This window comes from Filicampus tigris, chromosome 11, assembly GCF_054856515.1.
Source record: "Filicampus tigris isolate MCC_2025a chromosome 11, RoL_Ftig_1.0, whole genome shotgun sequence".
NCBI classification, from domain to species: domain Eukaryota; kingdom Metazoa; phylum Chordata; class Actinopteri; order Syngnathiformes; family Syngnathidae; genus Filicampus; species Filicampus tigris.
Window position 1 is genome coordinate 13751061 of NC_141227.1, and position 13210 is coordinate 13764270.

A 13210-nucleotide genomic window follows, 5' to 3' on the forward strand; every position below is an offset into this window, starting at 1 on the left:
CTGTCTGTTTCGTCAATGATTGTAGCCACCTGTGTGCATTCCACCCCCTACTGTTAGCCAATCAACTCCCTCCTACCTTGTGTCTCATCCAGGTGTTTCTCATTGTCTCGTCAGTATGCCTGTATTGAAGTTCCTAATTTTCATTCAGTCCTTGTTGGATCGTTGTCGCTGTCATGTTTTGTTTCCTAGTGTTTCTTTTTTACTTGCCGTTTCGATTTTTCAGGACTTCGTTTATGCAAATTTGTTAAATGGTTTTGTTCATTAAGCATTGCCTCCCTGGATTTCACCTACCCTGCAACCATGGCAGATGGTTTGTCAACAAATTACAGTGCAAACAGTAAAAGTGAAATTTGAATCTTACCCAGCCTTGTGCAATCAGTCATCCACATACACGGTGTAACTTTCAACTTAGAGTAATTGTCATCAAAATTTAAGTGGGATAGTTTGCACTTGAGCATGCCTCCAAGCAGAGCTGGGCATTCCATCCCAGGGACGGAACTGTCTGTCCCGTCCATTGTGTGGACGGAGGACAACAACTCTTTTAAAAAGGACGGACTAAGCAAGGACGAAGGTAGGTTTTCGTCCGTCCCTCTAATCGTCCCTAACCAGATCAAGTCCTGGCTGATGTGTTGTGTTGGGTTCTTTTAAAAAGCTAGACTGCCTGCTAAGCCTGCACAACACTGGAGTGCTCTTTTTCATGTGTGTTCCCTCCCTGCAGTATTGCTCTCACAGGCATAGTCTGCCTTCTAGTGGATGGCCATTTCACTGACAGGGGAAAAAAAAAAACACTGCAAGCTTTGACCCGGAAGTGGAAGACGCTCGTTCCCCTCCTAATATAACATTGCCTTATTTTGCAATAATTATTTTTATTGCGAAATAACGCAATAAAAAGTGAAAATGTGCAACAAAACCCTGCCTATTCTCGTGATGTCCCCTGGCTTGCAATGGTCCGTGTCATCATCATCATCTTCATCACAACACAACAGTGGTTGACGGCAGCTAAAAAGCTGTCTTAGTTAAACATCCATCCATCCATTATCTGTACCGCTTCTCCTCACAAGGGTCGCGGGGCGTGCTGGAGCCTATCCCAGTTGTCTTTGGGCAGTAGGCGGGGGACACCCTGAACTGGTTGCCAGCCAATCGCAGGGCACACAGAGACAAACATCCGCACTCACAATCACACCTAGGGGCAATTTAGAGTATCCAATCAACTTACCATGCATGTTTTTGGAATGTGGGAGGAAACCGGAGTGCCCGGAGAAAACCCACGCAGGCACGGGGAGAACATGCAAACTCCACACAGGGAGGCCGGAGCCGGGATCGAACCCACGACCTCTGAACTGTGAGGCGGACGTGCTAACCAGTCGACCACCGTGCCGCCCTTAGTTAAACAGTTGTAAACAATTCTATCCACTCACGATACTCCCAGCCGGTAAGTGGATGTGCATATGATATTAGCCAGCAAATGAGCTTGAAATGTCATGCATGGACACTTTTGGGGGTTTTGGGGGGGCGGCTGGGGGGCAGGCCGATGGAATGTAAAGACGGAAAGGCTTTAAAAGGACGAGGACGGATGGGGTCAGAGGACGATAATTTTTAGAAATCAGGGCGGGGGGACGAGGACAGAAGGGTACCCAGGTCGGCAAAAAAGGGTCAAGTGCCCAGCTCTGCTTTCAAGTACACTGTTGAAGTGACACAATGACTAAGCAATCTGACTGTATCTGTATATAATGACACACTTGTCATTCTGATGGCACTGACATATTGCAAATTGTCAGGAAAATGTTTTAGTTGACTTCATTCTTTAACTAACACCACAGATATTTACTTTTGTTTGTAGCATTTTGAGAAAGAAAATGGCTTTTATATGGCAACCTACACTCAGCCACAACTTGTTTTTGTTTGAGTCTTATGACAAACCTGGCTACACAGACGTCATATTTACATTTACTTTTAGTGTCATAATGCAGAGTCACAATATACTCTCTGTGACCAGGGGTGGTCTCATTTTATTTATTTAGCAGCTGCAACTTTTTTTTAACCACTCAAACTGCCATACCTATCACTTCAAAGAAATTGATCACAGTAGGAAAGGGGTTTTCTGATTGGAAACCTGATGCTGTTTGAAGTTGAATTGTTCATTCCCAGAAACATTTGATTTTCTTGTGGCTGCAGCCGGACAAATATCCTTTTTGTTTCCCCCAGTTTCACGTTAAAAAAAATGCAAACTTCCTTTAAACTAAGATGGTCAGTCTAGTTAAAAAAAAAAAAAAAAAAAAAAAACAAGCTGCAGAGATTTGCAGTTCACTTTTGTACCAAGTTTATTGTAAGCTGATTTTTTGTGTTGCATTTGTATTTGTGTATTTTTCAAGATTGAGTTCTTGAGTTCGTTGTTTGTTTGTGGAAATTTGAGTCCTCTGTCTTATCTAAATATTTTTACCTGATCTTGCTTATCTTGTAAGCCCCACCCCTCCCTACTGAGCAAGCATTATAATCAGTTTCTCATGCTCTCTTCCGTTTTGAAAAAGTGAAGACTAAGCATTTTACATGAACATTTGTGTGATGCTTGTTATATTTGTGTGGGGCTTTTTTACAGCAGGTCCTTTGAGATCATATTTGTTTCAGAATTTCATAGCAGGTAGAACAAATGCTCTTTGGCCACTGGATGTTTATCATATATATGGACCCCACCTCTGTTGGGGAATAACCAGTTCCAGGGTTTGTCTTCATCGTTTTTGGCTCATTTGTCATTTACTGTAAGACCTAAGATACAAGTTTGTATGTTTGTTTTGTTGACATAAAATTAACACTGCTTTTGCTTTATCCAGCTTCATCCAAGAAGACGTGTGTGCATTTAAAGAGGATTGCAATACTTACCAAAGTATAGCAAACAAACAAACAAAAAACAAAAATAAAACAACAACAACAAGATACTGCCTGTTCTGTAAATTAGTCCATCTATTTTCTGTACTGTTTCTTCATTCTATCCCTGCTGACTTTTGATGAGAAGTTGGCAACAAACTGGACCTGTTGCCACCTAATCAAGGGGCAATTCATTTTGTTATTAAATAAGCCACAGTGGTATTTGGGTCAGATGTTTTCTCAGCACTATGCAACACTCCTGTGATCATCCTTTGCTGTGTCATGCTTTGTTTACTGTCTTCCAGAGAGATTACACCAGGCATGAATAGGGGCAAGATATTATTGAATTTATGAATAAAATGTGAGTACAGTATATTAGGTTGATGAACAACAAGAGATAGAATTTGAACTGTTGGAAAAGAAAATTCTGCATCTGTATCAAATTGTGACAGGTGGAGTGTTTCTGTGAAAATAATGACGAGGGGGAAAGTTGGAAATTTGAAATTGGCTTCTATCAAATTACTTCAGTATCAGTCTAACTAAATGTAACCCTCACACCACCAAAGAGTCTGAACTCCATCTAAATTCCTATTTTTCCGTATGGGTAACAGGTGGTATAGGATCCGATAGCGTCTGGAAGAATGCTGAGTCACAGTGACGTCATGCGCGAGGTGCGGTGAGGGGGGGGGGCGTCCATTATGACAGTGAGCGTACTCTGTTGAAGGAGGTTGGTTCGGTAGCACCGGCAAAACTGGTTCAACCCACAACAGTAGTGCACATTTTAAAAGCGCCCAAGCGAGCCCAAACGAGCAGGCAAGTGTAAGAAAAAGCCACAGAGTGCTTTCGGCGAGCATCGTTTATACGCAGCGTGTTTTTTGGCTAAGCAGATATTAGCAGGTGATGAGCAGGGGCCCCTTTTTGCTTCTTCTGGGGAACAACTTTAGTTCAAGAGGGGATCATCGAATTGGACGACACGTTTAGACAACCTAATCAACCTGTGCTATCTCGAAGAGCAAATTAAGGATAATCGTGCTGGTTTAGTTTTCGGGTGTGCGACTCTACGCTAGCTGGGCACAAGTTGGACAGACGAGCTAGCTAGCGAGCATTCGGCGTGAAAGTTAGCCGGAGAAGGCAGCGAGGCAAGCGGCCGTCGCCTCCCTCTCACCCTAACCGAGTGACTGCGAGATGGGCTTACTGACTCAAGGCTCCCCGCTTACCTGGGAAAATACCAAGAAGAATGCTGATCACATCCGAGAACACGGCATCATTCAATTTGTCAATATTTACAACAATTTGAAGGACCGGCAGAAGGACGTTCTCAAATGGGGCGATGAGGTAAAACATTTATTCTTTATTTATTTTTGAGAGCAAATAGACTGCAGTTGATTTGGCTTTAGTGTTTGGAGGCTGAGGGGGAGGGCATTTTCCAGACGCACTGACAGTAGTCATGTGTTCCATATGGAGTGCTGTAATGAGTTTAAGGCAGCGCGTTATTTGTGCTGTCTGTGTGTATTATTTACACATTGTCAAGTGAGCAAAGCTATTAAAACCATAATGAGAATACCATACAATAGTGCCCCGCACAAGGGTCCTTGAACATTCAAGCTTTGATGTTGTATTCCTTTGACCCATGACCCAAAAAACTCTTGAAAAAAGACGAATTTTGTCATACTACAACGGCAATAAAAACAATTGCGCCTTGCCGAGCTTGTATAACTAACGGAGCACCTAAATCAATAAAAGTATGCTCAGCATTTGTCTGTCGCTAACTTTGATCTGTCATGTGGAATATGATTTCAAACAATGTGGAATGCTGTTGTTATAGATGAAGCCCTCTTTGAGACAGGGGATTACAAGTGTAGCTGAGTCAAAAGTCAAGGAAACGCGTACACACTTTCATGAGTTGGGTGACTGGCGGAGTGAAAATATGATGAATGTGCTGTCATGCAGTACTGATCAGAGTATTTTGTGTACTCGTAGGTGGAGTACATGTTGGTGGAACTGGATGACAAGGATGAGAAGGTTCGACTGGTGTTGAATAGTGGTGACGTTTTGGATACCCTCCAAGGCCAAGGTGAAAAGATAAATCCCAAGTAAGTTACAACAGCTCAGACTACGTCAGGAAACTTTGCCCTGCAGCCAAACCCATGACTGCTTGTGTTTCTCATGTACATTGTGTTTGCATGCACAACTGTCATGTTAACGTGTCTTAACTAAAAACACATTACAAAAAGTTTCTCTTTTTCAGGCAAAAGTAAATCTTGGAGTAAATTGAGTTTTCAGCTCTGTCACAGAACAAATTAGACTCATAAATCTATTCTAAGGTTATTCTCACATATTCGGTCTTGTCAATTGTACTCTTGTGGTAGTGCTGCAAAGAAGAAAACGTATTCAGTAGAGAACTATTATAACACGCCCCATATAACAGGACATTTGAGAGACAGACACCGGATATAAATTATTCTGACAATGCTAATGATGTGTTGTTTCTTTGAATTGAATTGGATACTTTCGGCTTTTACATGTTGTTGCATATTGATAAACATGACAAAAGCCACAGCCGTGCCATATCAAATCCCACCGAATCGGAAATGAATCGCTACATTTTTAAATCGTAGCGTACCCCATGTATCAAGAATCGTATCAAATCACCTTTGGTGGAGAGGTGCACTTACCTACTAAATAACCGCGAGACTCACTGATGTGCCGCATAATGATGGTTTGAACTCCCAAGTTGTCTTTGAATTTGAAGGCACACTTTTCCATTGTGTTTGAGCTCAACATTTGGAGCGTTTGACATTGGAGGGTCCACTACAAAAGACTGTAAAACCTATTGATTCTGTGTTCCAAATAGAGTACATAGTGAAATATAAGTGAAACAGTAGCCTTGGAGTATTATTCTCAGGTCATTGTTGTCACACCCAAACACGGGCCCCATCCTGCCTAAAGAGGAAACTTGGAAAAGTCAATAAAATGCAGGTTTGAGCAGTTTGGCCATTTTTAATGTGGCTGTTGGCTATGCTCTTTCAAAAAGTGGTTAACCCCGCCTGTTTCAGCAGAGGGGGCTCACTGTGAGGAAGGTTCTAACTGTGTTGTGTTGAACTCAATGGGCTTAATCCTCTCAGTATTCCTTAAATTCTTTTCTATGGATTTTAGCATGTGTTTTTTGTATCCCCAGAACTACTTGCAGATGTGCACGTCTTTGTGGCTTACTCCAGACGTATCAGTTCCAGTCTCTAGGCTCCACCTTCCATATTATTGTAAAGCTCAACATATCTCACGCTTGACGTATGCTGCACCTTTTGTGTGCAGCAACGTCGTGTCGCTTATAGAAAATGACCAAATAAGCTTTGGGTTTCTGATGCGGAGGTTGAAAATGTATATTTGAAAATACTTTCATTAAAAGCGCTTCTGAAAATGTGACACTACACTCTGTTTCAACAATTTAAAACATGGTGATAACTTTAATTTGCAGCAGCCCATTTGGTCTCATGTCAATGCGTGCTCTTTAACGACCTAAAATAAATTTATATATTGTCTTTAATGGAATCCTAGGAGAGGCCATTACCTCTATACAGTGCTTTATTTTAGCCACACGCATTACACGCATACACCTCTAATCCACATGCAAAAATAGATTATACAGTCATGCAGACGAGGGGATGGATGTTTCTTGCTAATGTACACCTCAACAAAAAAGTACTCAGGAATCGGATCGCATCCCTCCCACAACATTCCTGTATTTGGTTTACTGTGCGATTCGAACCTTCCCTCTCTGGTCCTCAAGCCAAATCTTTATGGGCTGAACTGCTGCTGCATCATTTGACAGTTAAGTACTCCCACCAAAAAAAAATAAATAAATAAAAAAATGGAAGGCTATACTGTTCTCATGTTGAATGGACATCTGCTTGGCAGACCGTCCCCGCCCATCGTTTGGAATGTTTCAGGCACAATCCCAACTTACTTTCCAGAGGAAGACCACGCAAGAGTACTTTGTACAAGTCTGCCTGTTTGTGCTTTCCATATTGTCCAGGGCATTGCTCTAAAACTGCTGCCAGCTTCACCAGGGGAAATCCTGGTGGCAATGAGAATAGTAGAGCCCGACATTCCTCATTACTGCCCCTCTGGCACCCTCACACAAGTCAGATGCGTACTCTCGACCCGCCAAAATTCTGGCTGACGTAAGCTGAAAGAGGAGCGGTCAGTTGAGATCTCTGATCATTTCAACGGAACGATTTGTGTCTTTTCTCTGTTTGTGCAGCCACCCCACGCTTTGGAGGCCCGAATATGGCAGCTACATGATAGAAGGAACTCCAGGGCAGCCGTATGGTGGCACCATGTCTGAGTTTAACACTGTGGAGGGCAACATGGGGAAGAGACGACGAGAGGCTTCTTCTGTCCTCAACCAAAATGAAATGCTATGCACAATCACCTCATTTCCAAGGTACAAACATACAAGACGGGGATTTTTAAAAAGTAAATAGTGGGCCTGCATAAAACATACTCCTGTAAAGAACATTTTAGGTTTGACTGACCTTTAACAGCATGCTTAGTATTAAAGTAACATTACAATGCTGATGATATTTACTGCTTTCCTACCTTTTTGTCTTTGTCTATTAGGCTGGGTTGCCCTGGTTTCACGCAGCCCGAGTACCCGCCAACGCCTGTTGAGAGCGGCGCATCAAAGTCACTGTTTTTCCCAGACGAAGCCATCAATACACACCCAAGGTTCAGGTAGGCACCAACTAACTTAATTCTTTGTATTCCAGTACTTTTACTGATTTGTGATGTTGATGATAATACAGGTGTTGTAATGTTTTTTTTTGTGCTGTACTGTGGTGCACGACACTGTTTGTGGACTTGCTTTTTCAGCACCCTCACCAGGAACATACGTCACAGACGCGGAGAGAAAGTTGCAATCAACGTACCAAGTAAGTCTCAGCGATACTCCCGTGATGTCATTTCTGATCCCAGTTGTAAAAACCAAGCAAAATTGTGTTTCAGTATTCAAAGACAAACGCACGCCATCTCCATTCGTGGAGGAGTTTACTGGAGATGATGGGGAGTCGGCAAGGGCAGCTCTGCCTGACCACATCTACATGGACGCCATGGGCTTTGGGATGGGCAACTGCTGCCTGCAGGTAGCGAGCATGTCCATGCAGCCGACGCGACATCTGAAACCGCCCTTTGCTTTTTATCAGTCAGAGATAAAATGGTGCAATCCGGTCTGGTAGCGGCGACGCCGGCTATAATCCAGCCATAAATGTACGTCTTTACAACGTTTATTATATTTTGCAGGTTACTTTCCAAGCTTGCAGCATCGACGAGGCGCGATATCTTTATGACCAGCTCGCGACATTCTGCCCAATCGTGGTGAGTAAATAAAGGGAGAGTGTGCCACATAGTTGTATTTATTCAACTTTATAGCCGTCTTTGATCTTACAATAATGTGTGTTTAACTTTCAATTCAACTAAGTTAAGTTTATTAAGGGGCGGTGTGGAATGTAAAGTACCGGTAGTATACAGGAATGCCACAGTTTAGAAATGTAATTCAAAGTGTACCTCCCGTGGCCCATTTTGAGGTATTGATGGGAAAACGGAGCAATATTGTAAAGTGTGATAAATATCTGGTGTACCCATTTTGTGTCTAATCTTGTATTTTCCAAAATAATGCCTCGGGGTAATTTTAATGCCCGGCACCATGCTAGGAGTGGATGTGACGTCAAGTTGTTGACTGGGCTGTCTCTTGCACCCACCATGCAGTTGCTATTGAGGGATACGCCAGATCGCTTGCCTACGGACGTGAATCTGTCTTTTCTTCTATTTTGCCTTGCTGGATGAGCCTAATAAGCAGTCGTTGTTGCAATTCTATTGTCAAAGTCCCATTTCCACTGTTGTAGTGGAATTACGCACCAAAAAACAACAAAGCAAAACGCACCCATGGAGCTGATTCCTACAAGGTTTGCTGATGTGCACGATGAGGCTTTAAACTAAGTTTTAATATTTGAAGGGATATTTTCCTGATCGATTTGAACCATAAATGTTACAACTCTGAAGGTTTCGCTGTACTTTTGCTTGAAACCAATATCCCCATCGGCATCAACAGTGTATTGTGGCTCTAATGATTTAAACGCTGCCACCGCTGAGCACTATTACGACTGTGTGCATGCAGATGGCTCTGAGCGCGGCCTCCCCCTTCTACAGAGGCCACGTGTCGGACATCGATTGTCGCTGGGGGGTTATTTCTGCCTCAGTGGATGACCGGACACAGGAGGAACGCGGACTCAAGGTGAGCCAAACAGACTACGTGCTGCTTGCTACACTTTGCACTTCTCTCATGAAATCACGTCAGTGGTGCTGAATGTTTTTTCATGATCAAGAATCCTGTAATATTTGTTGCATTCATTTAGTTTTGTCCTTGATTTGTTGTCCTGTAAATGTCAAAGAAGTAGAATCAGTCATCATTAAAAGACTTAACATTCATCACAGCAACAGATCATGGAAAAAGTTTATAACCGCTTGTTTTTCCATTGCAGCCTTTAAAAAACGACAAATATAGAATCTTCAAGTCAAGATACGACTCCATCGACAGCTACTTGTCGAAATGCGGCGACAGGTATAACGACATAGATTTGACGATAGATGAGGACATCTACAATCAGCTGCTGGCTGCAGGTATTAAATATACACGTGCGGTGTAAACTGTAGTCTTGAAGTAAATTGCACTCCAGTGAGTGTATGGCAATCTCCTGTAGGAATTGACAAGCTGCTGGCCCAGCACATTGCTCACCTCTTTATCCGAGATCCGCTGTGCATCTATGAGGAGAAGCTGCACCAGGACGACGAGAATGAGTCGGACCACTTTGAGGTGAGGTTATTGCGCCCGCGGCGAAACAAGGGGCTGACCTTTGTCGTACTTGAGACGTAAACTCTCCTTGGTAATGTTTGACAGAACATTCAGTCAACCAACTGGCAGACGATGAGGTTCAAACCACCTCCTCCCAACTCGGACATTGGCTGGAGAGTTGAGTTCCGCCCAATGGAGGTTAGTAGTGCAGCTTCACGTCTGGTGTGTTTGAAATGACGGTGACTGACACGGGACTTGTTTGGCTTCTCAGGTGCAGCTCACTGATTTCGAGAACGCAGCCTATGTTGTCTTTGTCGTCCTGCTCACCAGAGTGATCTTGTCCTACAAACTGGACTTCCTCATCCCTTTATCCAAGGTGAAGAGATGTTTTAGTTTGAAGTAGTGCATTTAGGTTCTGGTTGCTCTTTATTTGTGCTCTCATGCTGACTTTTCCATCGTCAGGTGGATGAAAACTTGAAAGTGGCACAGAAGAGGAACGCAGTGCAGGAGGGAATGTTCTACTTCCGAAAGGACATCTTCAAAGGTGACCTGCAAGGACAGCGTGATATTTAAGGTGTGTTCAGTGGGGCGCAGTCACACATTAACGCATGCGTCCGCAAGCAGGATGCAACCCAGGCCTGGACGGCACCTCTTCGGCCCAGAACGGCTTGGAGACGGACGGAGCTAACGAGGAGTACGCGCTAATGAGCATCGATACTATCATCAATGGAAAAGTAAGGGTCGGCTCCCATGGAAAGACACGACTGTAGAATATAGAGCTATAGATTTTTTTTTTTTTCTCTCGAAAATGCCTCGTCTCCCGCTGGCTGTATGCCAGTCTGCAACGCACATGCGCATTAGTGGTAATCCGGCTCATAAACGGGCTCGTCGACTGCACCTTACGGCCATGCTATACTCTGTCTGAACTTGGAAGGGCCATAACCATTTCTGGAGCCACAAATAGATTGTTTATTGAGTTCTGCTGCTGTTTATTATTATTATTACTATTATTATTATTACAGTAAATCTGGAAGTATATTGAACATGGTGATCCCGTGTTGCTGTAGCTTCTCCTGATTGGTTCTTCCTTTTTGAATAACTAGGAGGGAGTTTTTCAAGGGCTCATTCCCATCCTTAATTGCTATCTGGAGAACATGGAGGTTGACGTGGACACCAGGTGCACCATTTTGAATTACCTGAAGCTTATCAAGAAGCGCGCCTCAGGTAGATTTTAACCACAAAGCTGTACTACAAGTGTAAAACTGGTCAACAAATTAAAAAAAAGTAAATCAGTGATGCAAGTATACTTTTCAATATACTTTTTTTGTGCTGATTCCAAATCTGCCCTTATTTTTTCTCTGGCACATACATCTTCATAATAATAATATGTAATATAGTAATGTATTATTTTGTAATATTTATGAATTAATGGTTATGTTCAGAAACAGGTGGAGTTTTTTTCTGAAACATCATAGCTACAAATTACAATGTATCCCTATTGTGCATGCTTTTATAGGTCCAAAAATGAATGTGCAGTATCTCAAAAAGCTGATATGCGTGGAATAAAGTAGACATTTTTTTAAATCAGTGTCAAAAATATGTTTAGAGTCACATGAAGCCATCTCTAATTAAAGGTTGACCAGTGTAATCTTGGTCAAAAAGCCTCTCACTCTGTTTTGCTGTTCAGGCGAGCTGATGACGATGGCTAAGTGGATGCGGGAGTTTGTGGCCAAGCATCCCGAGTACAAGCAGGACAGTGTCATCAGCGACAAGATCAACTACGATCTCTTTGTGAGGTGCAACAAGATTGCCAGGGGCCAAGATCAATGCCCAGAGCTCATTGGGAATCCAGTCAACAAGGTTAAGTGAGAAACCTCACTTGCCACAGCAACTTGTATAAGACAATGACCAAATATGTGGCTCAACTTGAAATCAGTCCACTTTTTAAAATATGATAAGACATTGTTTTAAAAAAACACATCTGCAGCAATCTTATGTACTGTACATATACTGTATCAGATTTTTATGACTGGAAATTATTTTAATAGGGTTAAGACATGGTCAAGATATGTCATAGAAATTGTGTATTTATTTTTCTCTGGAAATCTCTGAGTGACAATGTAAATGCAGCAAAGAGTTGTACAGTAGTTTTCCCTCATCACTGCTGTTGATACTGTACTTGTGCTCTTTGCAACATTAGCACAGCGTGCCGTGCTGTGTGTTTGTGTCACTGTATCTGTATGAACTTTCTTTGACATTGGAGACAAGCTCTGTTTGAGTCTACCAAGATGTCCTATTTTTACTTTCCTCTGAATTGTAGTCGCAGGCATTCAAGTGGGGGTGGTTTACATTGTGATGCTGCTTCAATTAAATCTGTTAATTAGATCCGACACGTCTACTTGTTTGTTTGTTTGTTTTGGAAAGATTATTCCCCCGTAGCGACCTGCGTAAGTACCATTGTCATTTAAGTGACTGCTCACAATTTGGCATAATGTCTGAACATCAAATCCATTTTATGCTCCCTGTTGCAGGGGTTTGGTCATGAATCTTTTTTTCTTTTGCGGGAACCCACTCAAAATCCACAATAAAAGTAACAAACCGAACGAGGGTGAATCCTAAAACTGAACTAACAGACTTTTCTGGCACCCCCATCAATGACTTTAGGCTTAACTGTTACAGGGGAGTAGTAACATGTTGAGAGTGCTGAAAAAGACCTTTAAGTAGTCTTACTGCGGAAATCAACCCAAAAAAATTATTTACCATATGTTCTATACGATTTCACTAGTCAAAACACGGCATTTTGATTAATACGCATTTGTGGAATATGAGTTAAGCAGTAAAATCCACCTGTTTTTGTCCATGTCAGGGGGCGGCCATTTTGCCATTTGCTGTCAACTGAAAATGACATCACAGTTGCTCAGGTAGGTAACGACCAATTATGGCTCAGCTTCTTAAAAAAGTGAGCCGCAATATTAATATATTTAATATTAAATATTTTTAACAAGCAGTTAACTTCGTCTTCAAACATAAAAGAACATCCCATTAGAATGACAAATAATGCAGCTTATTAATTTTGCCCTTTCTGTAATGCTGAGCCTTTTTCATCCACTAGATGGAAGCAGTCAGCAAGAGACCAAACCTGACCAAATCATCACCCAATCTTCAGCTGATGGACCTGTTCCTAGCAAATGTTTATTTTGGCCAAATAGGCACTAGCTTTCGATTTGCTATTTGTCACCCTGACAACCTAGCAGGGCATGTGCTAGAAAGGGCACAAAGAAAGGCAAATGTCCAAATGATGTCACCATTTGTACCTTGATTCGATTGCTCCCGATCATCTAACCTAAAAAGATAAGACGCAGACTAGCTGTGGGCTTGGTTTTAAATTTAGGCAAACTTGTACTCTTGAGTTCATATGCCGGCAGGTGATACCACACGTTATTCCTTTTTGTTTTTCTTTTCATGATTCTTTTCCTAACAAAAAACTTCACCTGCAATACG

The 13210-nt window shown here is 42.3% G+C and overlaps 1 protein-coding gene across 2 annotated transcripts; it reads left to right on the forward strand.

Moving 5' to 3' along the window:
• Positions 1–3533: 3533 nt before the first annotated feature.
• Positions 3534–12094, forward strand: gclc (glutamate-cysteine ligase, catalytic subunit). Of its 2 annotated transcripts, none has more exons than XM_086045586.1 (16): positions 3534–4197; positions 4843–4955; positions 7124–7306; positions 7483–7596; positions 7735–7793; positions 7867–8003; positions 8161–8235; positions 9035–9151; positions 9399–9537; positions 9618–9730; positions 9815–9907; positions 9981–10085; positions 10172–10253; positions 10334–10443; positions 10813–10886; positions 11397–11567. In XM_086045586.1, exons 1-16 carry the CDS (start codon positions 4048–4050, stop codon positions 11416–11418), a joined length of 1686 nt encoding a protein of 561 aa, XP_085901712.1. In that variant the 5' UTR covers positions 3534–4047; the 3' UTR covers positions 11419–11567. The 2 variants fall into 2 exon arrangements, with proteins under 2 accessions (XP_085901712.1, XP_085901711.1); XM_086045585.1 differs by having other exon boundaries at positions 3536–4197; positions 10813–10933; positions 11397–12094.
• The last annotated feature ends 1116 nt before the right edge of the window (positions 12095–13210 follow it).